Source organism: Penicillium bovifimosum (assembly GCF_028826915.1).
Source record: "Penicillium bovifimosum strain IBT 22155 chromosome Unknown utg000006l_segment0_segment0, whole genome shotgun sequence".
In the NCBI taxonomy this organism is placed as follows: Eukaryota; Fungi; Ascomycota; class Eurotiomycetes; order Eurotiales; family Aspergillaceae; genus Penicillium; species Penicillium bovifimosum.
Genome location: NW_026622715.1, coordinates 417,002 through 444,423, shown reverse-complemented (window position 1 = coordinate 444,423; position 27,422 = coordinate 417,002). Strand labels below are relative to the sequence as shown.

General features: G+C 51.0%; 13 protein-coding genes across 13 annotated transcripts; 7 read left to right on the top strand and 6 right to left on the bottom strand.

Annotated features, from left to right (window-relative positions):
• Window positions 1-307: 307 nt before the first annotated feature.
• N7515_007800 (DUF3435 domain-containing protein) lies at window positions 308-3,129 on the bottom strand (the record flags this gene model as incomplete). The annotated part of the gene is given in 6 exon segments (XM_056668544.1): window positions 308-1,430; window positions 1,454-1,729; window positions 1,788-1,869; window positions 1,885-2,110; window positions 2,158-2,419; window positions 2,476-3,129. The coding sequence occupies 6 exon segments, from the start codon at window positions 3,036-3,038 to the stop codon at window positions 308-310; spliced, it is 2,532 nt and encodes an 843-aa protein (XP_056518374.1). The 5' UTR covers window positions 3,039-3,129.
• Window positions 3,130-4,309: 1,180 nt separating this feature from the next.
• On the bottom strand, window positions 4,310-5,399 carry N7515_007799 (uncharacterized protein; the record flags this gene model as incomplete). Its single annotated transcript, XM_056668543.1, has 3 exons — window positions 4,310-4,831; window positions 4,897-4,977; window positions 5,031-5,399. The coding sequence occupies 3 exons, from the start codon at window positions 5,397-5,399 to the stop codon at window positions 4,310-4,312; spliced, it is 972 nt and encodes a 323-aa protein (XP_056518373.1).
• A 340-nt stretch (window positions 5,400-5,739) lies between these two features.
• Window positions 5,740-6,728, bottom strand: N7515_007798 (putative extracellular guanyl-specific ribonuclease; the record flags this gene model as incomplete). Its single annotated transcript, XM_056668542.1, has 3 exons — window positions 5,740-5,852; window positions 5,904-6,374; window positions 6,425-6,728. 3 exons carry the CDS (start codon window positions 6,726-6,728, stop codon window positions 5,740-5,742), a joined length of 888 nt encoding a protein of 295 aa, XP_056518372.1.
• Window positions 6,729-7,361: 633 nt separating this feature from the next.
• On the top strand, window positions 7,362-8,290 carry N7515_007797 (DUF3632 domain-containing protein; the record flags this gene model as incomplete). Its single annotated transcript, XM_056668541.1, has 2 exons — window positions 7,362-7,758; window positions 7,812-8,290. 2 exons carry the CDS (start codon window positions 7,362-7,364, stop codon window positions 8,288-8,290), a joined length of 876 nt encoding a protein of 291 aa, XP_056518371.1.
• Window positions 8,291-8,900: 610 nt separating this feature from the next.
• N7515_007796 (uncharacterized protein) lies at window positions 8,901-9,811 on the top strand (the record flags this gene model as incomplete). The annotated part of the gene is made up of 3 exons (XM_056668540.1): window positions 8,901-9,145; window positions 9,194-9,479; window positions 9,545-9,811. The coding sequence occupies 3 exons, from the start codon at window positions 8,901-8,903 to the stop codon at window positions 9,809-9,811; spliced, it is 798 nt and encodes a 265-aa protein (XP_056518370.1).
• Window positions 9,812-11,320: 1,509 nt separating this feature from the next.
• Window positions 11,321-11,749, top strand: N7515_007795 (uncharacterized protein; the record flags this gene model as incomplete). The annotated part of the gene is made up of 1 exon (XM_056668539.1): window positions 11,321-11,749. One exon carries the CDS (start codon window positions 11,321-11,323, stop codon window positions 11,747-11,749), a length of 429 nt encoding a protein of 142 aa, XP_056518369.1.
• A 3,921-nt stretch (window positions 11,750-15,670) lies between these two features.
• Window positions 15,671-16,772, bottom strand: N7515_007794 (ketoreductase; the record flags this gene model as incomplete). Its single annotated transcript, XM_056668538.1, has 2 exons — window positions 15,671-16,534; window positions 16,599-16,772. The coding sequence occupies 2 exons, from the start codon at window positions 16,770-16,772 to the stop codon at window positions 15,671-15,673; spliced, it is 1,038 nt and encodes a 345-aa protein (XP_056518368.1).
• Window positions 16,773-17,219: 447 nt separating this feature from the next.
• On the top strand, window positions 17,220-17,739 carry N7515_007793 (Erg28 family protein; the record flags this gene model as incomplete). Its single annotated transcript, XM_056668537.1, has 2 exons — window positions 17,220-17,287; window positions 17,355-17,739. The coding sequence occupies 2 exons, from the start codon at window positions 17,220-17,222 to the stop codon at window positions 17,737-17,739; spliced, it is 453 nt and encodes a 150-aa protein (XP_056518367.1).
• A 218-nt stretch (window positions 17,740-17,957) lies between these two features.
• Window positions 17,958-19,223, bottom strand: N7515_007792 (UDP-glucose:hexose-1-phosphate uridylyltransferase; the record flags this gene model as incomplete). The annotated part of the gene is made up of 3 exons (XM_056668536.1): window positions 17,958-18,826; window positions 18,883-19,067; window positions 19,126-19,223. The coding sequence occupies 3 exons, from the start codon at window positions 19,221-19,223 to the stop codon at window positions 17,958-17,960; spliced, it is 1,152 nt and encodes a 383-aa protein (XP_056518366.1).
• A 660-nt stretch (window positions 19,224-19,883) lies between these two features.
• Window positions 19,884-20,995, top strand: N7515_007791 (uncharacterized protein; the record flags this gene model as incomplete). The annotated part of the gene is made up of 3 exons (XM_056668535.1): window positions 19,884-19,931; window positions 19,991-20,819; window positions 20,865-20,995. The coding sequence occupies 3 exons, from the start codon at window positions 19,884-19,886 to the stop codon at window positions 20,993-20,995; spliced, it is 1,008 nt and encodes a 335-aa protein (XP_056518365.1).
• A 1,396-nt stretch (window positions 20,996-22,391) lies between these two features.
• N7515_007790 (putative DSBA family oxidoreductase) lies at window positions 22,392-23,372 on the top strand (the record flags this gene model as incomplete). The annotated part of the gene is made up of 6 exons (XM_056668534.1): window positions 22,392-22,425; window positions 22,478-22,556; window positions 22,605-22,645; window positions 22,718-22,845; window positions 22,927-23,243; window positions 23,294-23,372. The coding sequence occupies 6 exons, from the start codon at window positions 22,392-22,394 to the stop codon at window positions 23,370-23,372; spliced, it is 678 nt and encodes a 225-aa protein (XP_056518364.1).
• Window positions 23,373-23,909: 537 nt separating this feature from the next.
• On the top strand, window positions 23,910-24,782 carry N7515_007789 (NAD(P)-dependent oxidoreductase; the record flags this gene model as incomplete). Its single annotated transcript, XM_056668533.1, has 2 exons — window positions 23,910-23,957; window positions 24,021-24,782. 2 exons carry the CDS (start codon window positions 23,910-23,912, stop codon window positions 24,780-24,782), a joined length of 810 nt encoding a protein of 269 aa, XP_056518363.1.
• Window positions 24,783-25,112: 330 nt separating this feature from the next.
• On the bottom strand, window positions 25,113-26,919 carry N7515_007788 (sugar porter family MFS transporter; the record flags this gene model as incomplete). The annotated part of the gene is made up of 3 exons (XM_056668532.1): window positions 25,113-26,474; window positions 26,541-26,656; window positions 26,706-26,919. The coding sequence occupies 3 exons, from the start codon at window positions 26,917-26,919 to the stop codon at window positions 25,113-25,115; spliced, it is 1,692 nt and encodes a 563-aa protein (XP_056518362.1).
• Between the last annotated feature and the right edge of the window lie 503 nt (window positions 26,920-27,422).

The following is a 27,422-nucleotide window of genomic DNA, read 5'->3' as shown; positions in this document are numbered from 1 at the left end:
TTCTAAACCGCGAACTTGAAAGTATCCTTGAACCCCAAGTAGACCCTCGGCCACAGATAGTGGGGAACTTGTGGTTCTCCGGAAGGCTGATTGGACACGGGTATTTGGCGGTTTGAAACTGCGACCCCTCGAGCCTTCTGATTCAGAGTCCCTACTCTCTAGTGCGTCCCTACTCCAGAAAGACCGCTTCTCAATAATGTAAAAAGGGAAACATTAAATAGCCTGTTGATATTATGAACCTAGACATGCTCATAAGCATAGACAACATAGAATACTTCAATTGACAGAACACCTGCAAGCCTCCCAATTAATCGGTATCAATGTCCGATCCCATTTCTTCTTTGGTGTAGTAATTCCGTTCAGTGCTGAGGCGATGAACCTCTTCTGCATGCCTGCGAAGATGCATCTCATGTAGTAGATCTTCGTCACACATATGACACCTTCGATCCTGCAAGTGCTTCTCTCGAAAGTGTCGTAGAGTCGACTTATATTCGCTATATTTCTGCGTGCGGCGATGAATGGGAAGTTCGGTGTCGCCATAACATTGAAAACATCGGCGGGGCTTCTTGGCCTTTTTGATATAATTTTTGGCTTTCACAAGAAGAATATCCTGCTGCGAAGGCTCCGGAGAGCTGCAACTCTTCTTGGCTGGCTCTGGTAACACGCTGGTCTGTTCTTCATCGAACCCGTCACTTGGTGCAGCCCGTTTACGTCGCCCACGCAATGGCCCACCTTCAAGGAAACCACAGTATCGGGAGATCGTAGCCACGGCAGCGTTCCTTCTTTGCCACTCCGCCTCCAGGGATTGAGAGGTAGGCCATGTGAATAATTTCTCAAGAAGATCAATCTGCTCCGGTAGCATCTGGTCTTCTACTTGAAGTACCTTCTTCGCCTCTTCGTCATCAACAGCAGCCCCTGAGAGCTGTCGCTCAATGTCTATGATGGCCTGTTTGCGGTCGAACTCATGGCGCACCTTCCGTCTCAGTGCTCTTTCCAGCCGGCCGAATGTATTGGAGGTTTCGCGTGTCAATTTCTCTAATCGCGATTGCATCGCTGCACTGGGATCGTATTTGCACTCCTCGGCTTGCTCCTTCATTCGCCGAGTGGCCTCGAGATATTCTGGATGTTCGCGAAGGGACGCTCGTTGCTCCGAAGTGAGGTGTCGAGGGCGTCTCTTATCAATCCACCTACTCATCCGGGTGATCGCGCGCATCAGAGACTTGTTAGATTCGCGGCCGTTCATAACGTTCTGCATATCGGTGTCGATGTGTCGTGGAAGATAATGATTCAAGAAAGTGCGAGTGTCAGCGTGTTTCATGATCAGATTTTGCTGTGCTTCGCTGACCGCGCTGCTTTCGTTTAACATCTTTCCCCCCCCCCATAGCGAAAACGATGGGCGAACATTGACTGAAGGAAGCCGTGGATCTCCCCTAGATTTCTCAGTCGTCCAGACATGGCGCCCTCGGTCATCGGCTGGTTCCATTGAAGAACTGCACGTCCATTGATTACGTCTGTCTTGCAGAAGACATAATAGCTTTCGACTTCGCGCTTCAAGGGTAGTTCCATCTGCTGTCGACCACCTTGGACGAACAGCTTTCGAAGGCGCTCCATGGAGGAAAGCGTAGGGACTTCGAAGGCTTGGAGCCAAAGAAGTATACCGAATATGAATGTATGAGGGCTGAAGACAAGCGACGGATCGTTGATGATTTCAGGGAAAGGAAAATTGTTACTAAGAATAGTGTTAATATTGGGATCATCATTGCCCGGGTTCAACGCACGATACATACATTTGGGAAGTTCCGAGGAATTGCTTTGTATGCTCCGATTTGATCTCCACCAAAAGTACGGGAGGGCCCCCATCCGGATTATCTTGTATGGAGAAACGTAGATGGTGGAACTGTAGCGAAAGAAGAGCATGCAGACGGTTCACGGTATAAATACCGAGCATGTTGAAGAGACAGAGCTGGATTCGTTCGTATCCAAAATGAAATCGTCTTTCCTGAGTTCGGAGAATCGTCTCGTTCAATTCAGTCAAGTCTTGGACGTACACCGGCTCCTTGCCCCGTTCTTGTGTATCGAGGTCGAATTTATCGATGAGTTTCCGAATGCCCTAGAACCCAGTCAGCTCCGACCGTCAGACTAAGAGGAATAACTTACCGCATTGATCTCTTCGCTATCTTCGGCAGTTATCCTGGTCCGTGTAATTCTCCGATAGTAACCCCGAAATCCTTTCCAATCAGCTTTCAGGGCGCTCGCTTTCGATGTTCCCTTCAGATGACGACCGCCTTCGCCATACTTCAGCTTCATGCAGTAGTTGAAAAAACGATGCACGTCATTAGGAGTAACCTCGCGCAGTGCCTCCACTGGGTCATCCCATTTCAACAGCGCACCAGCCTGAGTAGCCTTCACTCGGCAGTACCTACGCCTCACATCAGTAATCACCTCCCCATTGCGTAGGTTTGAATAAATGCTCACTTGTCCCAGCGCTTTTCTATTCGTCGACCCCGAACCTTGGTTTTTTCTGAGCGCCCATAATCAAGTGGTACGTTTGCAATGTCCTCGTCTGTGTCGTCATCCGGGTCATCACTGAAATCGGGCAGAACACCAGCGTCCGCTGGACGGGGCACGGGTCGTTTTGGACGGGTGGAAGGCCTGCTACGATTATCAGGAAGACAGGTGGATTCCGGAGTTGTCAGCTCGGTTGAATTTGAGGCTTCCCCGGAATCGGAGTCATCGGTCGCATCGATGTCAGGCTGGAAAGACACCCCGGAAGTGTCACTGTCGGTCGCAGAGGATAGATCTGCAACGTCGTTCATGCTGCGTCTGGGGAAACAAAGATGTGCGCGAAGTCGCTTCAGGCAGGTAGACAAATCAACGGGGATGACGAACGACTGTGAGGCACGCGCGCTGAAGGAGGGACTGGCAAAGGATAGGTGAGAGGAGGGCTGGGTAGGAGAGCGAGGAGGGACTGTTGGCAGCTTTATAGTCATGGACCCCATTGCCCCAGCGACCAATGAGCCTGGGATGGGGTGTGCCATTTTTGGCGACTTCACAAAACGAAGGTGTCATGGTAGCGCTCAAGGAGCAGGCCCGGAGGTGGGTAGAAGTCGATGGAAAGCAGGAGCGGGGCTCGAGGGCAGGGGAAGGGGAGCCACGCGCCCAGGCACCGCCATGACCGAACAAGAACGTGACGGTGCGCATTACAAGGGGCAGGCGAGGAGCGCGTGGCTCTGGGGCCGAAAGTGCGTGTGCGGAAGAACTGTGCCGAGGAGGCCACTTTCGGCCCCCTTTGAGGCCAGAAATGGCCGCCTCTGCACAAATGCTTTTTGTTTAGGAGTCCTTCTTCCATTAGTCAATCAATTTTCTGCTTGACACATTTAGGAGAAACTTCTTATCCCTGTTATAACAACCAAATCTTTCATGTAGCGGGAGTTCAGATTGGTCACCGGCCGCTGGTAGCAATCTCCTTCCCAGGAGGGTCTTGAAGGACGAACTGCAGTAGCAGCGGCCACAGATACTTAGTAGCCAGTCGGCTCTTAGGAGGTAATTGCGACGCTTGCGTCGCCTTACTTACGGCCAAAACGACCTCGGAGATAATTCGGCTTGAATTCTGTCCCTCCGATTGGTTGTTCGGCTGAGAATTCTATTGGTTTTGCAAGTCAAGTTCGATTTTGCTATTCGTGGCAGTTACGGATAGTTTTTCCTTTCCGGTGACTTTCCGCCTGCCTTTCACGGCATAGGGCTAGGCGAAGCTGAGCGTCGCAGTTAATTCCCCAGACCATCGGGCGCCGGGAGACCTCGTTATGTTATGAGACCGCCTATCATACCGGCGCATGGATGTATGCAAGTCCTCCGCACATGCAGTGAGGTATGTATCCGTCCATAGATACATCATATACATCATACGTGCAGATATATGCATGAATGTACGCAGAGTAGATATCAGAGAAAAAGATGAAACTTCACAGCCGAAAAACGGGCTCGACTGATGCAAACTAAGAAGATTTGCACTGGGCACATGGGGCTCCGGGGTATTCGTAACGCAGGAAGTGAAAAGAGAAGAGATAAAGTTAAGAAAAGAGGAATAAGAATAGCAAATAATGATAAAAGAACACGGTAGAAGCGAAGAATTAGAATCTGCATATGAGAATATCCTCATCTCATCGCCTGGCCTTTAGGCCTCCTCAATCGCTTTTGGTTATTGATGCTCGCGCATTGAAGTAACAATAGAAAGGAAAAAAAGCAAGAATAAGACAGAAGCCGCTGATCAAGGACAATCTGTCCTAATGCGCTCTGTCTCTTTGACCCATTACGGGCCTGTCTCCATGGCACTATGCTCCATGGCATTGTGCTCGGGAGATATTTCTTCACCGCCGTTATCCATGTCGTTATCCATGTCATAATCGCCGGCGTAGTCCATCGGAGCACCGGCTGGAGGAGGGGGAGGGGGAGGTGGCGGAGGGATCGACTTCTGCTGCTTGTAGGGAGAACTGTTCCCATCCATGGAGCCATCGAAAGACGTAACGGAGCCACGCTTGCGCTTGAGGTCGTCGTATGGCATGGGAGAGCTCGCGCCATCAACAGCCGGAGTGTCATCACCGGACATCTTGGTGTCTGTGTTGGGCTCCTCGGTTCCGGTGTTGGTGGTTGCACCCTGGGACTGGGCGGATTGCGACTTCTCTCTGGCACGAGCGGCGTGCTTCTCCGCGGCCTTTTGGAAGTAGGACTTGCAGTAACCCTTCACGGTTTTCTCGTGCTTGGCAGAGATCATGACTGTGGGGTCGGTGACGCGATTCTTCTTGTAGTCGCTTTCGACCATCTTCTTTGAGATCTGTGATTGAGATGTGAAGGTTAGCCGAGTCACATCAAACGGAGGTGAAGTGAAAGAAGTCTTACCTCCTTGGCGAACCGCTTCAGATCGTCACGGGGGATTTTGTTCTTGTAACTGTCCACGACAGGCTTGATGATAGGGAAAAGCTGTGCTATGTGTTAGTCTGATCCTTTTGCCATGCTCGGATTGTAAGACTCACGGTGTTTTCGTAAATGCGCTTCTGTTTCTCCAACGGAAGCTTGCGCCACTTCTCGCCATCCTTTGGTTTCGCCTCCGTTTGGTCAGCAGAGGGGTGAGGAGTCGAGGGGGTGTCACTGTTCCGAACGTCGGAAGGCGTTTCCTCCTGGGAGTTCATGATGTCGTCAATGATGCTTTGTAGAGCGATGTTGGATTGTTTCCTAGATGCATGTTCAGCCGGCGTAGGTCTCGCAGGGAGGGCGGGCAAGGTTGGGCGTTCCCACGTTGTAGCACCAGTTGTAGAATAATAGTAGACGCGGCCTTCTGCCTCCGCAGCGAACCACCCCTCCGGCAACGGCATCGGACGACGCCGGTTTTGTCTGCCCCACATAGCTTGGTCTCGACGTTGTTGCGAGGGTCCGCGTGAAGCACCTTGTAAAGGGGGGAGGGCAATGACTCGGACTTCGTTGAGGTTGTTGTTGCCTAGTCTCTCGGCGCTCAAACTGGTTGACGGCGTGCCTCGCGTCTTTGCCACGTTTCTTGCGAGGAATTCTATAAGCAACCTCAAGACCAGCCCAGCTCTCTAGTATAAGTAGAGAATGTACAAGATATTTGATTCCATTCAGCTAGCGAGAAGTGTAAAACCGAGACTCAAAACAGAATGCCAGACACAAAAGAAAGAACCCCTAATATACCACCCTTCTAACCTATCAGATCCCAAACAACTCAATCTAATCAGAATTGACAGTGCAGCGCGTGAAAGAAGCACCAGCACTTTCAATCATCACTCCAGCAAATTTGTTGTTGTAGTCAGCAACAATACGATACTTGCCGGGTTCGCCGCCTATTCCAAACAGTCAGTCTCAATCCAACAGATATAGTCTTGATGACCTACCAGTCCAAGTTGCGCCTGCAAGAAGAGGATACTCGCGCAAGGCCCTGGTGACACCCTCAAAGACCTGCTGATTACCGCTCATATTACCAAACCCGTGCGGATAACCGCCGACACCATAGTCATCGTTTTTCTTGAGCTCTGTGAACGCATTGCCGACATCGTCCTTGGAGAACGTGGCACCATCAGGGCAGGAAGCGCTACCGATCTTCTTCTTCTTGCTGCGGGTGGCCAGGTCACTGGCAGTGTGGTCGGTAGATTCCTCGGCGATATCAACGGTCTCATCGACGGAATCAGTCACTTGAACGCTGCGCTTGTCTTTCTTGTCCTTCTTGTCGTCTTTGTTCTTGGTGTCTACGCGCGTGCAGGCCGTATAGGCGCCACCCATGGTTGGACCGGTATGCTGCATCACACCGCGGAAGTCGCCCCGGTTATCCTTGTAGTCTGTGACCACACGGTACGCGCCGGGCACACCTGCACCCATCAGCTTCGGTCAGAGTGTCTTTGGCTTTTGAGAAGCTTACCGCCACTGTATGTTCCACCCTCGATGATGGGGAACTCTCGTAGATCAGTTCCGTCGGGAATATTGCTGAAAACCTTCGCGCCGCCGCTCTTGTTGCCGAATTTGAATGGGTACTTGCCGATGGACCCGTCGTTGAGCCTGCGGCACTCGTGGTAGGCCTCACGGATGTCATGTTCAGACAGGGTGGTGCCGTCGGGGCATTGGAAGTCGCTGAGCTTGGCGCGCTTGCTGAGCTCGGGCACTGGAGAGGCATGGGCAAGGGCTACCAGTCCGTAGAGGACGATGGATTTGAAGTCGAAGATCATTTTGAAAGGCTGGTGCTTTGGACAATGGTTTAGAAGAAGGAGAGGCTTGTGGTATGGTATTGATTGCTTTGATTCTGTTGATTCTGATGATAGAACTGGTGAGATTCTCATGGCTTTATATGCTATTCCTCCAGGTCATCTCGATTCTAACTTGTTTCTAAACTAGGAACACTGAGAGGATTTCTGATGATCGTCAGTTCGAGTGAGATATTCTCAGTCGTCAAGGCTGAGCTGAACTCCACGGTTTGGCTTAGATTGAGTAGTCTGTAGAGATGCTGAGAATGCTCACTGCGTATTTTCCTAGACCCTTGGGGCCAAAAGCGGGAGGCCTGAACTGCGGGGGCCAAGACTGGGGCCAAGACGGGGGCTGGGAGTAAGCACTACAAGCATTGCCCAGCCTCGTAGTACATACTACATAGTACATACAAGCTAGTCTGGCCCCCGCAGGTACCCGCCGGGACCGCTGCCAAGACGGGGGCGGCACAGCCCACCACTGCCACCATCTCTATACGCAGAACAGCCTTATACTCGTCCTTCTATTATTAGTCAATCACTTTCCTACTTTACACATCCCACTTCTCAATACTCTCAATCCACACCATCTACTTTCTACTTTCTTTGCCTACCTTCACAATGGGAAAAGACAACTTCATCCGACAAATCGAAAACTCCGTCGAGTTCAAATCCCTTGACAAAGTAGTCAAGGAAGAACTCACCGCGCAAGATGCAGTCCAAACCATCATCGACATGACCATGAGCGCATTGTCCACCCATGGTCCAAATAAACAAGGCGGAATTGGTCTCCCAGACTACAACGTCTCTCTTGCGGTCATGGAGCTCGCTCAACGCCTGGAGCCATCCAAGCACACCAGGCTTGTCGAATTCATATCCCATCTGCAGAAGCAAACCGCCGTTGATCCATCGACAAACGAACCACTCAAGGTCCAGGGCGATATCCTCTGGACAGACATGCCTTCATTCGGCTACACAGAGCTTGAGACTTGGTACGAGTTTGGCGGCGATCACAAAGGTGATTCATCTTCGATTATAAACCAGTCGGAACGCAAATGCTAACTCGTATAGACCCATGTGATACAACACTAGATGCTACGCAGCGAGTTCGCTGGGTGAATCTAAACGCTTTCCTCGCACAGCTCACACAGGCTGCAGACATTCACTATCCAACTCCCACAGAGGAAGTGCGATTCTTTCCCCTGGACAAATCGCTACGGGCCATCTGGACCATGGGTATGGCACTTGAGAATGAGCGCCCTCCTGCATCGCTGGGGGATACGGCTGCGACGGAGGCTGCTTGCCAGTGGTTCATCTACGCTGCGGAACGGCTGTGGACAAATGTGCTTAATAGTCGCACGTATCCTGAGGCGTCTGGCGCTGGACCGGGGAAGAGGTTTGACAAGAAGGGCTGGACAGGCTATACGCGGGAGCGATGGGGGATTTGGGAGGATGCGCTGATGGAGGCTAGGGCTAATTGCCATGAAGAGAGGATGAAGAAGCTGATTGATGACGCTTTGGCGAATCTGAGAAGGGCGGTGAATGAATAGTCGATAGAACTATTTAGTCTTAGTGGAAATCAATTTTTGTGTGCATGTGGTTATCTGCTCAACTAGTATCTCCTAAAGATCTGTATGTTCCTTCCATGCCAGTTGATGACCTATATTATCCTCGAATTTATTAGCATTGAATGAGTTATTTGAGCCTGACGAACTATTTTTATAAGGCTGTTTTGGATGAGGCTGAGCTTCTTTGACTATTTATTTCTGCCTTACATGTTGGACCCCACAAAGGGGCCAAAGCCTCATCTCTGCCTGATCAAGACAAGCTCTCGCCAAGCCTTTTGCGGGGATGCTTAATAGTAATACGAGGAGCACAGTGCACGGGATTCCAGCTACTGCACTAACATTGGATCTAATGTTGGATCAACAAATGGTTGACTGGCCCGAATGTCGATCATGTCTGTTGTCAACGTGGCGCAGCGGATTGACAAGTGATATACCCAACGAGGCTGCCTTACAGGGATCTGCTGCATGAAGGCCCCCAAGGCCCGTTGGCTTATTTAGAGGTCGTTCTTTGTCTCCCATGTCTTGTTTATTTTTTATAATCAGGAGGAGAACCGCAAAGTGGCATTTTCATGCAACCGACCCGATTTACACAATGACCAACTCCGTCTCTATCGCTACCTGCGCCATATACGCAGTCCTCATCATCCCAGTACTCTACCTCCTCGTCCGACACGGTCGCTACGGCCTGTTAGGATGGCTCTTCCTTTCCATATTCTGCGCGATTCGCATCGTCGGCGGCGCGCTGGCAATAAACAACCCCAGCATCGCCGCTAGTATCATCTCCAGCGTCGGTCTTTCTCCTCTCCTCCTCGCAACAGCTGGTATTCTCCACGAGGCGTAAGTAGCCAGCCCCATAAATCCGAAGATCCATGCTAAATCCAGCAGTCGATACTATCGCATCCAAACCCTCGACAAAAAACTCGAATGGGTCTTTGTTCTCGCCTACCACATGCTCGTCGTCGCAGGCGTGGCCCTAACAGCTGCCGGCTCCGTAAAACTCCAGAAACCCAAGAACCCCCTGGACACGGCCGACCTCGATAAGGCCGACAAAATTGTCAAGGCAGGCATCTCGATTCTGGCGGTCGCGTGGGGGGTCTTAGTCGGGTGGACCTCGTTCTCGTTCATTGCTCCCCGGGGACGCAATTCCTCGCTCACGAGGGCAGGGAATGTTGTAAGTTCTTACCCCTAGCCATCTCCCGCATATATAGCAGTGCCATACTGATTATTCGCGAATAGCTGCTTATCGCTATTACCTTCTCGCTCGCCTTCATCGGCATCCGAGTCTTCTACAGTCTTGCTGCGCTGTGCACGCGGAGGGCATCCCTTAATCCCGTCACTGGGTCGCTTGCTATCCGTGTGGTGCTGGGACTCTTGCCTGAGCTGATTGCCGCGCTTGCCTTTATTTTTGCGGGGATTAAGACGCAGGATGCGGCACCGTTGGCTCAGGTCGAGGAGGAGGTAGTTTCTGCTCCGCCGAAATCGCGTGCTCAGCCTTGGATATAGCTGGATGATACACCTAGACGATGAGAGTTGCAATGATTGGAGCAAATATATAATAGAATGTGTGGGGGTCTCACTGAGAAGAATAGGACTCGGCCACAGAAAGATTACTACCTAGAACCTAGACCACTCAAAAGATGGAATGTGCATACTCCCGACATATCAAGGTAGCTTCCATCTCCCTGTAACTGTTCAGGGAAAGGATGAGGAGACTCGAAATATGATGTGTCTGTCATTGATACCTACATCCATGGATCCTGGGTCTGTGCGACTGTACTGCTTATGACGTGCACCTTCCCTATAGGTACTCGCGCCTTCCTCATTCCCTCGTAGTCACATGAAGTACATATATGTCATCTCGCCCTCGTAGGAACTTCACTTCATCAACAACTTCACCTTCACTTGATACTTCACTTCCCTTTCACCCATTGGTTGAATACAGTAAGTCTACCATCTTTTGAAGCCTCCTCGAGCAAGATGGAAATGATTTACTAATACATCTGAAAACAGATGTCACTGAAAATACCGCCGAGCGTGCAAATGAGAGCAATCATGTCTCGTCCATCAGGTCCGGCTCTCTTAGACCTCCTATGACTGCTTTTTCTGGCTCGATCGCTTCCTCAAGTACTCTCGTTACTCGCCTTCTCGATTTGATAAATCTTTGCCACCGTTGAAGACCTCGTCGCGGAGATTAACAGAGGGAAACCCAGTGGAAGCCCGGATGCAAAGCTCACCTACCATGGAGGAACCCAGCCCATTGCAATCATTTTCCAATGCACTGCATCTGCGTTTGTGCAAGAAATGCAGAATCTGAGCCTGCTGAGCCCGACAGCCACCACACAAAAGTGTCCTGGTCGAATTCTCAATCGCTGGGTCTCCCGCGCAGATCCTTCAGGACCTCGAAGACTATCGCGTCTTTGCCTGCGCAGTTCCGCTATGAGATCGTGGACGCGTATGAATCAACATCAGTGCTTTTCATCCTGCGTATGTGATCCTCCTTGCGCCTGGCGCCATCTCCATCGTCGATCTGGGAGTATCGGACTTCCGGACTTCGCAGAGCTATCCTCGGTCGTAGACCAATACTGGAGACTGATGAGTGCCCCCGGCATGATCCCGGACGGGCTACGTACCATCTCCGAGCTCATGAATCGCACGTTGACGGCACACCACCTATAGCTCATAAACCACGCAGAAAAACGCCGGGAACAACCCATGATACTTTTCGTCGATTTCAAGAAACACCGTCTGGCAAAATGCAGCCAGAATGGGAGCGTATAGAAGACCTGGCTAGAGCAGCCCAAGTGACAGAGCTCTTCGAGCACTGCGAAAGCCCTTTCATGAACTGCGCCGAGTATATGGACAAAGAATTTCGGAAGGAAGATGCCCTCTGAGTCTGGGGCCCAGGGACTGTCTCGAGCCAGCGACGGACGCGTCGTCGAGCTCGGCGCTTCAATCACTGTGATGGATCACATGATGTGACACCTGGACGGAGAGTGGAGACAGGTCAGTTGCATGTGCCAAGCGGACAAGCGTGTTCTGCCCATGTCCGAGCCAGGAGCTTTCGATGCACGGAGTCAAAACTGCAACAATGCGGCCCATATGCTCCGTCACCTTCGCCTACTTTCCTGCCAGGCCAGGGGCGAGCAGTATACCCAAGAATCCTTCGACGGTGTTGTGCGAGTTCTCTCTGCAACGGTTACACTGGAGAAGGTCACGATTTCTGGTCATTGGACTGTTTTAAAGTCCGGACATGTCTACACCTACTCCTACCTGCTCAAGTCCGCTAGTATCGAGGATATCACCAACAAACAGTGGAATGAGGTCTCACGTTATCTCCAAAATGGCATCAAATATATCATCCAAAAGACAAGACAGAATGTGGAGGACAACCTGAAATACATCAAAGACAGTGGGTCGAGCCGTAAACGCCGCCGCTCTTGATTCAGGAAGTTCAATGATGTGACGAGAAAAGATTTTGTCTTCGCAACCAAAGCGTGCTCTTGGTTGTCTTTTTACATTCTTATGCTAAGCCATCCATAGATGCGTTCAATATCGAAATCTCGAGCCTGCTCGAGGGCGGAGACAGATCATGTGACCGGTGTTCTTGTTTATTCTTTTGTCGTCTCTTCTTAATTTTCTTCCTTTCTTTTCTTCGTTGAATTGGACTCTGCTTTCTACAGATTTAGCCTGTGTCACACAGGTCACAGTCACAATCACAGTACTGGATTGCGAGTCTGTATTGGGATCGTGATACGGTGATCTAAAATGGCTTCAGAAGGGACGAGGAGTATGTCCTGACTCCTGAGAACTGATGCAGAGTTTTGGTAAAGAGATGTGGATTTGATGTTATACGATGTTTTCCATGCGCCTGGGAAAATATTTGGCAATTTGCTGCTTTACATGTCCCGGAGAGCGTTTGATTAACTGGGTGATGATGCAGGAGATTTGGGAGGAGACCCAGCAACGTGCTACCAGGGCGCAGGAACGGCAACGCCAACAGGCAAATCGGCACCGGCATGAAGAAGACTTCGGTGTCAGAGACTGGGTCTACGTGACAACAAAAGAAATTGGCGAACCGATCAGCCAGGACGCAAGCTAGCTAACCAGGCCAGCGGACCATACGAAATCATCGAAATGATTGGCCAGAATGCATACAAATTAAGGTTACCAGATTCAATTCGCGTGCATCCGGTCTTTGCCGCTGAGAAATTACGTCGCGCTGCACGCAGAGAGCCTCTGCAGGGCAGATCCAGGACCCATCACCGCCAGTCACCGTTGATGAGGAGGATGAATGGGAGGTCGACAGGATTATCGCTGTGCGCCTACGCTACCACAGACTTCAGTATCGTGTGAAGTGGCTTGGTCAAGGGGATACGAATGATGACGAATGGTATCCTGCAAGGAATTTCAAGAACACGCCAGAGAAAATCATGGAATTCCATCGTTGTCACCCAGATCAGCCAGGACCGCCAAAACGGCTAGCTCTGTGGACAGAAGCCGCGCTGAATGACCGATTCGAACCTGATCATCCTGATGATGATAGACCCGATACCGTGTGGCAGACCTGGTGGCCCAGGTCCTCTTAAAGAGGAGGGTAATGCGGTCTGACAAGATGCGACTGAAGGAGTTAGCAATGGGAGGTTGAGGTTGATGCAAGAGGAAGTTTGGCGTAGAGACAAACAGGACAATCGTAGGCCGGGATAAACAAATCCCCCACGATTCCGATCGTCCCTTCTTTCCTTTCCCCAGCTTTGATACTTTCGTTGATAGTACCGAATCGACTTGTCTTTTCGTCTGACTTGTAACACAATTAGAGAACTTCAAATTATTGCGAATTGATTCACTTTTCAATTTTCATATGATGTTGGCCCTATCTGGATAAGAGAGGCCTGTAGGTATTGCTTTGTCTTCGAGTCATACTCGTAATATCGTGAACCTAGTTTGAGGCGTCCCCGATCTGTCCTCATGTCTTCTATGCGTTTTTGTGCCTACTGCCTTACGGCTATGGTTTTTCGTTAGTACTTCGGGTTTCGTGTGTTCAGTGAGTTTCGATCATGTGTAATAGGCTGGTGCTCCCACTCTTTGAGAACCAGCCTCACTTTTGTACTGGAGCATGAACGGGCGTACGGGACACGAGTTCGTGCTTCATCCGGAAAGATGCACCTGCATAGCCATTACAATACTAGTTAGGCTCCAACTGGTCGTTAGAACTGATTGATTGATTGACTTCTTATACGAGAGTTGAACGCACATACCAGTCTCTAGCTTGGTCCCATGATCTACCATCAACCCCGTGTGTCAAGAAACGGGCAATCGTTATGTCTTAGGACAGGTAGTGTATTATCTCACACGGTTCAATGGGCCATGTCAAGTGACTGAATAGAGTGCGGTCGTTCATTTCGTTGAGAATGTTCCCATTTCCCCTACCTCTGGGTGCGTAACCGCCTCGGGTAGTCTACCTGACCTTGAATGAGCTGTGCAACTCGATGGGGGTTGACAACTCTCGCAAGGGTGGTTGGGCCAGGTGCCTAAAAAAAAGAACCGCCATCAGCAAATTGCTGGTAAGATATGCGTCCTTACAGATTTCAGGCACAGTTGATATAGCTATTGACGAGCCTCTCCCTCAATCTCTGTTTCAAGCAAGCGTATCCGCCCCGGGAAGTCCTACCTGACTTTTGATGAATCATCTCTGCAAGTGACCAGACCAGCGCAAGTTGAAGCATCTTTCGAATGGGTACCTATAAAAACCACCTCCATCAGCAAAATGCTGGTAAGATGTCCGTCATCGGGGAGCTCGGCACAGTCGATAAGGCGATTGACGAACCCCTCCCTCAACCTCCTCTCTCTTGGTGCATATCTGCCTCGGGAAGTCTTACCTGAATGTGAATGAATGTTCTGTGTGAGTCCGCAACTCAGCTGAAGTTGGCAAGTCTCCCGAGTGAGCGGTTGAATGAAAAAGGTGCCTAGAGGAAACAACCCCTCTCAGCAAATTGCTGGTAAGATGTCCGTCCTTACAGATCTCAGGCACAGTTGATAAGGAGATTGATGAACCCCTCCCTCAATCTCTGTTTCAAGCAAGCGTATCCGCCTCGGGAAGTCTTACCTGAATGTTAATAAAATGCTCTGTGTCAGCCCATACCGGTTGAAGCTGACATCCCTCGCGGTTGAATGCTCCACTGAGAAAAATGCCTAGAAGAAATCAACCCCCGTCAGCATATTGGTGGTAAGATGTCCGTCCTTACAGATCCCAGGCACGGTTGATAAGGAGGTTGACGAACCCCTCCCTCAACCTCCTCTCTCTTGGCGCATATCTGCCTCGGGAAGTCTTACCTGACTTTTGATGAATCATTTCTGCAAGTGACCATACCAGGGCAAGTTGAAGCGTCTTTCGAATGGGTACCTATAAAAACAACCTCCATCAGCAAATTGCTGGTAAGATGTCCGTTGTCGGGGAGCTCGGCACAGTTGATAAGGTGGTTGACGAACCCCTCCCTCAACCTCCTCTCTTTTGGCGCATATCTGCCTCGGGAAGTCTTACCTGATTTGAATGAATATGCTGTGTAATTTGGTGGGCGTTAACAACATTCGCGACGTTGTGAGGAATAGGTGCCTAGAAAATCAACCCCCATCAGCAAATTGCTGGTAAGATGTCCGTCATCGGGGAGCTCGGCATTTTGGACAACCAGATTGAGGGAGGGGGATCAACCGGCTTTTCAGTGAACAAAGACCTAGAGGGAGGGGGATCAAGGTCCTTTCCATGGTGGATAAAGTCATTGGGGGAGGGGGACCAACATCCTTTTCATGAGTGCCTGTTCTCCTCGGGAAGTCTTACCTGGCTATCGATAGATGCTCGGTGCAAATGCGTGTCATCTACCCATCACGGTCATAGAGGTGTGTTCAGGATAGGAGGATGTTATGCTCATCATAGTAAACAACATAGAGAAGGAGTGTATGATGTGAGATAGGGACCGTTGCTGGAGGGGAACAAAGTGAGTGTGAAGGATAGTTGAGAAGGTGGAAGATGGGAAGTGAAAGTGGAAGAGGAAGAGAAAAAAAAGAAGGGGAAGAGGTAGAGGACTAAATACTAGGTGCTCAGGTGTCTCCGTCGACGAAAGAGGCGGACGAGACGAAAGAAGTGTCGGAAGGTGCGACTGAATGAACTTTAATTCCTGGAACTCAATAGATCTATTCATAGTAAACCCTATTCATACAATAAAACCTCAATTTTCCAGTATTAACGTCCGATAGTACATGGATTCCATATCCAAGTTCATCCGAATCCATCATTCCAATCAATATACGTAGTACACACCACACTCGAGAAAAGTATAACCTCATGCCCCTTCCACAACAGTCACCTAATCAGGTGCTCTTCTTGGCATTCTCACGCTCGGCCTTGCGGAGAGCACGCTTGCGGATGCTCTCATGCATAGACTTGTTCTGTCCGAGAACGAACTTGCCCATAGTACCGGCAACAGAAGTCAAGAAGTAAGCCATGAGACCATGGCTCCAGTAGGGCGACGAACTGTAAGCATAGCTAGGCGAGCCACCACTGCGGCCAATCTTGGAGAGCACGGAGCGAACAAAAGCGCGAGGGGTGGGGATAGTGGCAGAAGCGCGACGGATCTTGGACATGGCAGAGGTAATCAGGTAGGCCTGGACGAGTTCAACATCAATGCCGTAGGGGGCCAACTCGCCGCCAAGAGCAGTGGACCAGTGCTGCAGGAAAGCCTTGCTGCCAGAGTAAGTGGCGAGGAAAGGAGTAGGAAGGAGACCGCCGAAAGAGCCCATAGTCAGAATCAGACCGCGACGGCGCTGCATCATGCCGGGAACGACAAGCTGAGTGACGCGGAGCGTGCCGGTGCAGTTGATGGTCACGATATCGGCCATCTCGGCCGCGGGAGTCTGCGCGAACGGAACGGGGATCGAGTGGCTCAGGCCGACGTTGTTGACCAACACGGACACGTCCAGGCCGGAGACAAGCTCTCCCAGCGCCTCAAAGTCGGCGTCGTCATTCTTGGCGAAATCCATGGCCAGTGTCTTGGTCTGCACCTGGGGGAATTGCTTGGTAATATCCTCTGACAGAGTTGCCAGCTTTGAGGCGGTCCGGGACACGAGAACGACATTGAACTTCGACTTGGCCAATTGCAGCGCGAATTCCTTGCCCAGGCCATCCGAGGCGCCTGTCACCACGGCCCAGCTACCGGGGGGTCCGAAAGAGCGGAGCTGTCAATCTTCTAGTCAGCTTTATTCTTTATATATGAGCAGTCTGAGACGTTGGTTTCCATACCGGTTTACCCGGAAGCACGAACAGGCTGAGGAGCACTCGGACGAAGGTCCAGACTTTGCAGGCGATAACCAGCCCACCAGTCGCCAGAAGGAACAGTGCTCCGTAAGTAGGCAAGCCCGGGGCAATGTGGGCTGGCCATTTTGAGATACACTCAATGTGCTTTGACAAATCCATTGTGAGTTTAAGGAAGCGTGAATGAAGTAGAAAGACCAGGAGAACGAGTAACCCAACAGTTGTGAAAGATCGCCAATGCCAAAGATCCTCGGTCCCTAGGTCGGCGTTCCATTGGTTGGTAGAGCATACCGCCCTTTTCTCCGCCTTTCTCATCAACATCTAGATGTCTCATTAGTTCGTTGGTAATACCCCCCTATCACCACAATCTTGTGTGCTGTAGTTTTGTCCGCAGCCTGTCAGAGTTAAAATTCAGATACTAAAACATTATTCTCTGGAGTCCTCGTTTTGCTTCATCAGAGCTTCACCTAAGTACGAGCCCATACAATAATTTATTTTTCTGCCAGATAAAAGAACACTCCACGCGATCGCCCCTACTCAGTCCACCTCGAGTCAACAAACACAACCTGACGATCAAACCAACGATCTCCCTCCAAACAATCATCCAAAATGTCTCAATTCCTCGGCTACCTCCCCCCCATTCGAGGGCATCTTGCCCAAATGGCTCCTCTTCGTAAGTCCCTCCCCCATAATTCCCATTCCCTCCCCAATCTCACCCCGAATCCTTACCCCCTAGCCATCCAGGCCCTCATTCCACAACTCGACTAATCATCCCTCTCTCCAGGTCTCCGTGGTCTCCGCACTTAACAGTCTCCAAGCCTACACCACACCAGAGTACACATCTCTACTCTACAGCAATGGCAAGGTCGCCGCAAGCCCGCTCTCCGGCCGCGTCTTCGGAACCTGGACCTTCCTCTCTGCAGTCATTCGCATGACTGCCGCTTACAACATGACCAATCCTGTCGCATACGACCTTGCCATGTGGACCTACGGCATTGCGCTGACACACTTTGTTGGTGAGCTTGTTTTCGGCAATGCCTCGCTCAAGGGCCGCTTCTTGAGTCCTTTGGTCGTTGCGTCTGCTTCGCTTGCTTTGATGTGGTCCCAGCGTGAGGTTTACTTGGGTTGAATGATGACATTGGATGGGGGTATGGCTTTAAAGAGGATGGTTTGATGCAGATTTTCACGTCGAGGGAACCCGTGTCTGTGGAGGAATTGGTGGCTGCGCGTTGAACCCCAAGTATACCTTACGCTTCCTTAAAAAGGCCGAGAAAATATTGTATATGCATATATGAACTTATTTCAACTCGGATAGGTCCCAGATATTCACTTTTGGATACCGATCCCTCACTCAATCTTCTTCCTGTACAGCTCACCGCCACAAGCCCGCAGCTTAGCCGCCGCTTGCTCAGGAGTGATATCGCGCTGAGGCTCCGCCATAAGCTCATATCCGACCAAGAACTTACGCACAGTCGCGCTACGCAGCAGAGGCGGATAGAAGTGCAAATGCAAATAAGAAGCCTCAATCTCCTCCAGAGTCCCATCAAGCGGAGCCTGGTGAATACCCATGCTGTAAGGGAAGTGCGTCTCGAAGAGGTTATCGTAGCGCCGAGTGATCTCAGCGAGCGCCTCAGCGAGCAACATCTTATCCGCCTCGGACAAGTCAACCAGCGCCCGCTTATGCGTGCGGCTGACAATCATCGTCTCAAACGGCCACGTCGCCCACCACGGACACACAACCAGGAACGCCTCGTTCTCAAACACGACGCGATCCTGCTTGCGGCTCTCCAGCGCCGCGTAGTCCTCCAGCATGTGGCTGCCGCCGTGTTCCCGTCGGTACTTCGTCAACTGCTCCATCTCGGCCGCTGGCTCTTCCGGCATCGAGCTGGTTGTCCAGACTTGTCCGTGGGGATGCGGGTTCGAGCATCCCATTGCTGCGCCCTTGTTCTCGAAGATCTGCATGTAGCGATACTGCTCTTTTGGCTTGGTCGTGCTTGTTGAATGCGAGGAAGGCTGCAGTGTTGTGGCTGGTGCGTTCTTCGCGAGCGGGGAGGTCGGCGACAAGTGCGCGGTGTATATCTCTGTCCAGGCGTCGATGACGGGCATGATCTCGCGCGGGGCCAGGTCGGCGAGAGTGAGGTTGTGGGCAGATGAGAAGGTCAGGACGTAGCATTTGCCGGTTACAGGCTCGGCTTTTAGGAAGCGGGATTCGAGTTCTGTAGGTTGTGAGCTGAGTGTGTGGATTGCGCTGGCAGGATCGCACTGAACATACCATCCTGATTTGAGGGCTCGTATGCTGCCTGTTCTTCTTTTACTGCGCTGTAGTCGTTTACAAACACAAAGGTGCTTTCGTACTTGGGGTTGGTATCGCCCTGCGCGCGCTTGTTCCCCGGACAGAGGTAGCAGTCAGGGTCATGGGCAGGCAGGGTAGTCTTGGAGGGGCTCTCCTGCGCTCCTCTATATGATTCTTTAGTTGATGTGCTGCGGGATGTCGTCGCAATTCAACAATACTCACTGCCAGGGACGCTTGGTACGGTGGGGAGAGACCAAGATGGAGGAGCCCCGGAGAGGGTTGTATCTCCGGTGGGAGATGTCGTCGAGTACGTTGTCCATGACTTCAACTGAACTAATAACACAGAAAAACTTTGGAGAAGGAAAGGTGAGAAGAGCAGAAGAAAAGCCCGGAAATAGTCAAAGGTGGGGGCGCGGGGTCTCCGAGGAATGCGCCAGGTTACAGCTGTTAGACAAGGTCAACTCTCCGTATGCGATGCCTGCTCATGGTCATGATTCGATTTCTCTGGTACACATAGAGTAATACCAGACACCATAGGTCAGTTATTCTCATAGAACGTCTTGGCGCTGCCATCTCCGCCTTTTTCGGTGAGCCGTACAGGCATCGCTCGGGATCCCGCTGTCAGTTATCTGGGGAAATGCGCAGTGTCGGGAGATTGTTTCACCTTTCTTCAGCCGAGAGAGGCAATTGAAGGCCGTACTTAGCCGGTGGAATCACGAGAAATCTTCTTTGTGTCCCACATTGTGGACTCGACTCCCAAAGAGGAAATCTATTCCCGCAGCTTGTATGACGTCACTTATCGCGTTATCTCCCAGTCGGTACCTTTACTGTGTACAACAACAACAGTAGAACTCGCATGTATTTCATGGTTTGAGTCTCATGTGACTCGTGAGACCCGTGTTGATTGGTATACTACCGAGCATCGATGGTAACCATCTTGGCACCTCAAGTGGCACATAATCCTACCGCATATAATCACCATGAACCCCGCCAACCCCGCGGTGACCCTGGACTCCCTACCCAACGAGGTATGTCCACTGAGCTCCAATCAGATCATACCATCAAATAGATCTGAACGTGCATTCAGTTATTTGTCGACATTCTATCCGACTTCTCGACCAAGTCACTTCTCCCACTCACAACGGTCAACCGCCGATTCCACGCCCTAGTCCTAAGAGTCCTTCACTACCGCTTACTCCTCAGCACACCACTCAAAGAGTACAAACTACTACTAGAGTGCTTCCACCCCAGCTCAAAGCTCACTGAACCACATGTTTTCTGCAAATACCTGGGGACAGACGGACTGAGCGAGCGCCATGACGGACCAGGCTCGTCATACGAGAATGTCGATACCGCCCACCAACTGGGTAGAGTGACAGGGCTATATTCACGCTTTCGGCCGGAGGTAAGCAGCGAGGAAGCAGAACAAGAAAGAACTGGTTCCTCTTTCGGTCTATCGCCAGGTAGGATGCTTTTGTTATCGGGGGTAATGGAGTACATACGTGCTGACATGAATGGGGGTCGAGACGATGGGGACGAGAAAGCAGTTATACGTGAGGTTACTCTAGATAGTCATGAGGATTTCTCTCAGTTGTGTGTGGTGGCCAATTTAGTGCAGGTCAGACCCGGGACGTCGTTGCTGTTGAGTGCTTCGACTGTTGAGGATGGGGTTGTTCGGTTGTGGAGGGATTGGCTTTATCGTCATTGTAGAAGATCGAAGAAATCTGCTGACGGCGCTATGGAAGAGGGCTCTGAGGGATTCTCATCGGATGATATACTGTGGGTGGATATGGCCAAGACTGTTGGGTTGAAATTGCGTGTACGGGAGAAGACATGGAATCCATCTTTTCCTGTGCTGGTACATCAGGACGACCTGGATGAGAATTCTTGGGTTGGATATGAGGTCGTTTTGGAAGGTGCGTTGCTGCATTTATGCACGGAATCCTGTACTGACTATTCAGAACTCCATATACGTTCCACTCGTTTACTTTTGGTTGTCGAGCAGTCAAAGGAGGATCAACAGAGACATCAAACAAATGCCATTGTAATTGGGGCTGCTCCGGCTCCAATAGGGTTGATTGTTGGTGTATGAATGTGAGGTACAAGGTGGGAGGCAAAGAGCCGCAATGCTGGACTTGAATTGTATCGAATCATACTCGGCTTGAAGAAACGCCCAGAGAGTCTTCTTCTGCCAACCCTTCTTTCTCCAATCATTCCCGATCAAGCTCGCATCATGCGCATAGACAATAATCAAACCACGCACTACTATCTGCGTCTGCATCCTGTGCTTTCTCAACCACTCGAATGGTCTTTGGTGTCGGCTACTCGGCTCCTATCATAGGACTGGGATATAAGAAAGGATTATCAAACAAGCCGCTGCAAAGGAGCGGCTGCTGCTCGTAAGGTGGGATCGTTCCCGCTATTGCAGCTGGGATAGCGGAAGGAAGATGCAGGTGTTTTTGTCAGACTGGGATAAGGCCTAGGCTTAAACAGGAACCTTGGTTTTTGTTGTGGTCTACTGTGTAGTGGTCACTATTTCCCATAGCTTTGCCTGTCCCCAATTGGGGGTTCCATGAGGAGATGGGAACTGGTCGATGCGGACTCCGCACAGTGGTTACGTGGTATGGCTTTTACGCAGTATTAGCGTCCGACGGCAGCCGGGCTCTGACAAAAAAAAGAGATCGTGGTTCCAGAGGGGGTCGAACCCTCGACTTTGACGTTATTAGCATCACACTCTAACCAACTGAGTTATGGAACCGTATCATGTGATGACAAAAAGTTTTGTCGATCATATGAACTTGAACACTTTGGGTGCCTGGTGACACGGCGATTGGTGAAGAGAAGATCTGCCATGTGTGGCTTGATGTGATTCTTATCGATGCTTCGCGAGTTTCGCCGCCGTTTCGGAGTATCTCTTTATTATCTTGTATCACTGCGGTCATCGCGACTTCTCGTGGCGGGCGAGATCTCCAAATCGGTAGTCAACTGTCAAGCGGAAGGAGTGAGTGGTCTATCCATTTGCAAGCAGCAAGACTACGGACAGTCTGAATGGCCTCCGAGCTGCCCTCATCCATTACACACAACACGACCCGAGTGTCTCGACTCTCGAGTCACTTCTGAGGCAAAAGTGTTCAGAGTTAAGATGCCACGACGCTCTGCTAATCACGGTAAACCACCCCATATTGCACATGTTAACTGAAATGAGCGCGTATTACGATGCCATATGGAACTCAATTATAATTTGGTCCCTTGGCCTAAGTTTAGATCAAGATAAGCGTGCGAATAGTTACAATATCCGGGGTCGAATTATTGATCACTCATCATAATCGGGGGCCCGGGCTGCCTCGGTTGATCCCCACCTCGGCCTTCCCCAACCCCAATTTCCCCAAGCTATATACACAACTTGATACGCTCATCTTATTAGGTTCACAGGCATTGCTAAAAACACAGGGATTACCCATATACCTAACCATCGATAGATATCCGTCATGCCTGGCAAGATTGACGCCTACGTCGACTGCGGTACGTCCTCAACACCACCCCTGGACGGGCCGTTCGCTAACTGCCTCAACAGTATCGCCATACTCATATTATGCGACGCTTTATCTGAGAAAGAATCGCAAAGCACTAGAGTCGCATGGCGTCGAGGTTGAGTATGTAAACATCGCTCTTCTATAGGAGTTGAACTAACCACCGAACAGATTCCACCCGGTCTTCCTAGGCGGAATCAATGTTGGCTCGGGTATGCATCATACTACTCCCCCAGGTTCCCAGCTATGCCAATTTGCTTCAGCGTTGCTGATACCTTGAACAGGCAACAAACCCCCTTGGACACTCCCCGCCAAAGCGAATTACTCCACGTTCGACTCCGAGCGCGCATGTAAATACTTCGGTGTCCCGCAAATCAAAACACCGGATTTCTTCCCTATCCTCTCGATCTTTGTAAGTGCATCATTCACTGTCCTCCATATGTATACTCTACCTTCGTATACATGTGTTTGTATCACCTAGCTAACGAGATAGCCCCAACGCTGCATGATCTACGTCAAAAACAACTTCCCGCGCGAGAAGTACGAGACTACCTTCCTCTCGCTGTGGGAATGGATGTACTACAAGGGTGTTGATATCAGCAAGCCAGAGAAAATAGGCGAGCTCTTCCAGAGCAATGGCTTCTCCGACTCTGAGATCAAGGCAATACTGGCCGCGGCTTCTAGTCCGGAGATCAAGCAGGCTTTGACGGATAATACGCAGAAGGCACTTGACAAGGGTGCGTATGGGGCGCCGTGGTTCTGGGTGCGGAATGCCGAGGGCAAGGAGGAGCCATTCTTTGGTAGTGATCGGTAAGTCTGGATGGGTCTTGTGTGATGGAATGGTGTGCTGATTGTCTTAGGTTTGCGTTTATGTGGCAGTATCTTGGGTTGCCCTTCCAGGATGTAACTCTTGTTGAGAAGGAGAGTTCGAAGCTTTAGGTTGGGACATCCACCTGGCCCCTGGATCTGGCTGCGTCAGTCTTGGGGTCATATAGGTAGTCTATGACTCTAGTCTATCTGGCTGAAATGTATTTCTTCATACTCGCTCAATCTTTATACCATCCATGGATACATTCTGCAATGGCGACTCCCACAATCCATGTACAGCTCGCGTAATTACATCGAACTAGATCGTTGCCCAAGACAGCTTACCATCGGATCATCGGATACCATCGGAGAGATACCATCGGAGACTCACCGGCGTCGGTGGAGACAACGCCCTCGGCCTTCGGCCTTCAGTACGGAGTTAGGTAGTGACTCACTGCTTAGGAATTCACTGAGCCTGGTGAGAAACTGGGATATATAAACCTACACTTCACCAGTTTTCAAGTTTCAATCTCACCTCCGAGACACAAGACCCGACCTTCCCCGGACAAGATACCCGGCACTTATCCTAACCCCACATCTGCCCCGCACCTTATAAAGTCCACCTTCGACTCGTTATACTCAATCCCTCTACACCCCCAAATCGAAACAATGTCTGAACACCGCGTCGCATGGATCGGTCTCGGCAACATCGGCCGAGTAAGTCAACCTCAACCAATCCCAACCCACCCCACCACAATTGCATACTAACTCCGACCCCAGGGCATGAGCAGCAACATAGCCCACAAAGGCCCCCAAACCAGCCCTCTCCTGCTGTACAACCGCACAACCAGCCGAGCAAAAGCGCACGCCTCCACCCTCCCAAACACCTCCGTAGCCAACACCCTACCGGAAGCCATAACCCCCTCAACCATAATCTTCACCTGCGTCGGCGACGACGAAGCCCTACTCTCAATCATCACCTCCGTCCTCAACGACTCCTCCATCGACCTAACCTCCAAGATCTTCATTGACTGCTCAACCGTGCACCCGGATACATCGCGCAAGATCTCAAGCCTGCTTTCGGACCGCGGGGCGGACTTCATCGCGTGTCCGGTCTTCGGCGCGCCGAGCATGGCGGATGCGGGAAAGCTGGTCGTTGTGCCGGCTGGGAAGCGCAGTGTGATTGAGAAGGTGCAGGGGTTCTTTGATGGGGTTGTGGCGATGCGGACAATTGATTTGGCGTCCGGGAGTGGGGAGGATATTGATGTGGGCAAGGCGGGGGTGTTGAAGGTTCTGGGGAATTCGTTTATTCTTAATACTGTTGGTGTGTTGGCGGAGGCGATGGTGGGAGCTGAGGTTTCCGGGCTGGGGACTGGGCCATTGAAGGAGTTTTTGGATATCTTTGCTCCTGGGGCTTTTGTTAGTTATGCGGAGAGGATGATTGGGGGGGATTATTGGAAGAGGGAGGAGCCGCTCTTTGCTGTTGATCTGGCGAGGAAGGATTTGAGGCATGTGCAGGGGATTGCTGGTGAGGGGGGTTGAGGATGAGGAATGTGGAGGTTATGGATGGGTTGTTGCAGGTTGTTAAGGAGGAGAAGGGGGAGAGTGGGGATATTGCTGGGGTTTATGGGGCTGTTAGGAAGGGGGCTGGCTTGAAGTATGAGAATTAGAGGTATTATGAACATACACAGTGACTATAAAGAAGACGGTTTTGCAAAAGCAAGATGCTTGATTGCTATTAAATAATGGTCCTCCTAGGGATATGGTGGAGGACTCGACTAAAGAAAGCCCCTAATAAACTATGGACACAGAAATCTTTTTGAAACAAACAAATACGGTGCAATCAATGCTATCCTTTCAGCCGTTATCACATTAGTTCTCACGAATCTCGTGGGACGCGTCGTGGTGGTGCTCGCCAGTCGCAGCCTCACCCTCCTTAGGGCCTGAAACGGAAGGACGGTGCATGTCATCAATGATACCCTCGGGGGCAACCCAGCTGGCTGACTTCCAGGGCTTCACGTGAAGAACGTACATAGTGTCGACCTCCTCGAGGGTACGACCCTGGGTCTCGTTGACAAAGAAGAAGACAACGAGGATGGCGAGGAAGCAGCAGGCGGCGAAGACGTAGCCGTAGCGGAAGTCGATGGTGTTGGAAATGAAGGGGGTGAAGAAGGAGATCAAGAAGTTCCAGGTCCAGTTGGCGGCGGTAGCAACACCCATGCAGACAGCACGGTACTTGAAGGGGTACATCTCACCACAGATGGCCCAGACAATAGGACCCCAGGTGGTGGCGAAGCCGACAATGAAGAAGCAGGTGAAGACAATCATGGCGACACCAGCGGGGTGGGAGGAGGGGTTGCTGTTCAGGATCTCATGGCCGACGGAGGCCCAGATCATGAAGCAAACGAACATCCAGGCGCCACCGTACATCAGACACTTGCGGCGACCATAATGTTCGACAATGTACAGACCAGGCAGAGTCATACCGAAGTTGACGGCACCGAGAATGATGGAAGTGACGTACGAGTTGCTCAAACCGATACCCTGGAAGATACTGGTTCCATAGTAGAAGATGAAGTTGGCACCAGTTAGCTGCTGCAGGGACTGGAGAGCGATACCGAGCAAGATACGGTGCATCATGCGAGGACCGGTGAAAACTTCTTGCCAGGGAGCGTTGCCGCTAGCGAGCTCTTCCTCGAGCTTCAGCTTCATGTCGGCCATCTCCTGAGCAACGACGCGGTGGTTGTGGGGAACACCGTAGAGCTTGCACATAACCTCGCGGGCTTCTTCGGTACGGCCGTGGCGGTAGGCGTAACGAGGGGACTCGGGCAGGAAAAGGGTACCGATACCGAGGATCAAGGGCCAGGCAAATCCAATGCCCATGGTGATGCGCCACGAAGCATCGTTCTTCAGGGTCTCGGTGCCGAAGTTGACGATGTAGGAGATGAAGATACCGAAGGCGACGAACAGTTGGAAAGCACTGACCATGGCACCACGGACCTGGCGAGGGGCAGACTCGGACTGGTACATGGGAACAACGCTGGAGAGCGCACCGACACCCAGACCAGCAACCCAACGGCCAAGGGCAACCTGGTACCACTTGTCAGTGGTGGCAATCTGCACAATAATACCGACGATGTGAATGAGGGCCCAGAAGGAGATAGAGAGCTTGCGGCCAATGCGGTCGGCAATGGGAGCAGCAACTAGGGCACCAATCATGGTTCCGATAGAGAGCTAACTTAATTAGTACATTGTACATGATGGTATGATTACACGGGCAATATCGGAATTCGAACGTACCAGGCCGACAATCAGTCCGTTGCGAACGTTACTGAACACATACTCTCCGGTGGCGGCATTGTACTCAGCAAAGCGCTGCTTGAAGTCGATCATAGTAGTGAAACCCGAGATTTGACCTATCGATGATCAACTTGGCATTCATGCTGACGAGGCTGTGACACATACCAGTGGAGTATCCGAAAATGAAACCACCCATCGAGACACAGAGACCGAGGATGAAAGACCGCCAGGTCAGGTACTTGACAGGACTGTCATCGAGAGTAAGGCCATCCTTCTCAGCGGTGGTCGAGTCGGCACGGGCTGGAGTAGCAGCCTGGGAGGAGAACTGGGACTCCGGTTTCCCAGGCTTGATCTTGTCCATGAAGGAAGAGACACCCATGTTTAGATATGATCCACTATTATATGGACAGATAATGAGGTGTCAATAGAAATGGGGGAGGAAAAGAAGGAGAAAGGGGAAAAAGAGGAATAAGAACGACTAAATAGTCAAACTCTCATTGCTTGTGTACCATGGGCCATGACCAGGGACAAAACGGGGGCCCGGATCGAGTGTCCCACGTTTTCTCGAAATGGGGTCGTAATTTTCAGTACTCCATGGGCAGTCTCTTAGTGTACTCCGTGTTTGGGTTTCTACGGAGTACATTGTGGAGAAATTTGAGAAAAGCAAGGGGGGAAGATCTCTTTCTAGAATGTGTCCACGTGAATGAAAACGGTCATTGTTTACTTTTTAGGTAGATATCGACTATTAGAATGATTTAACATGTATGTGGTCAATTGCATTCGTTGTCATGATGTAGATAGATGTAGTGATGGTTCTTGAAGGGCTATCCCGGCAACTATGTAATCTGTGCAAGTCCCGAGGTCAACAAAAAGAATCTTACC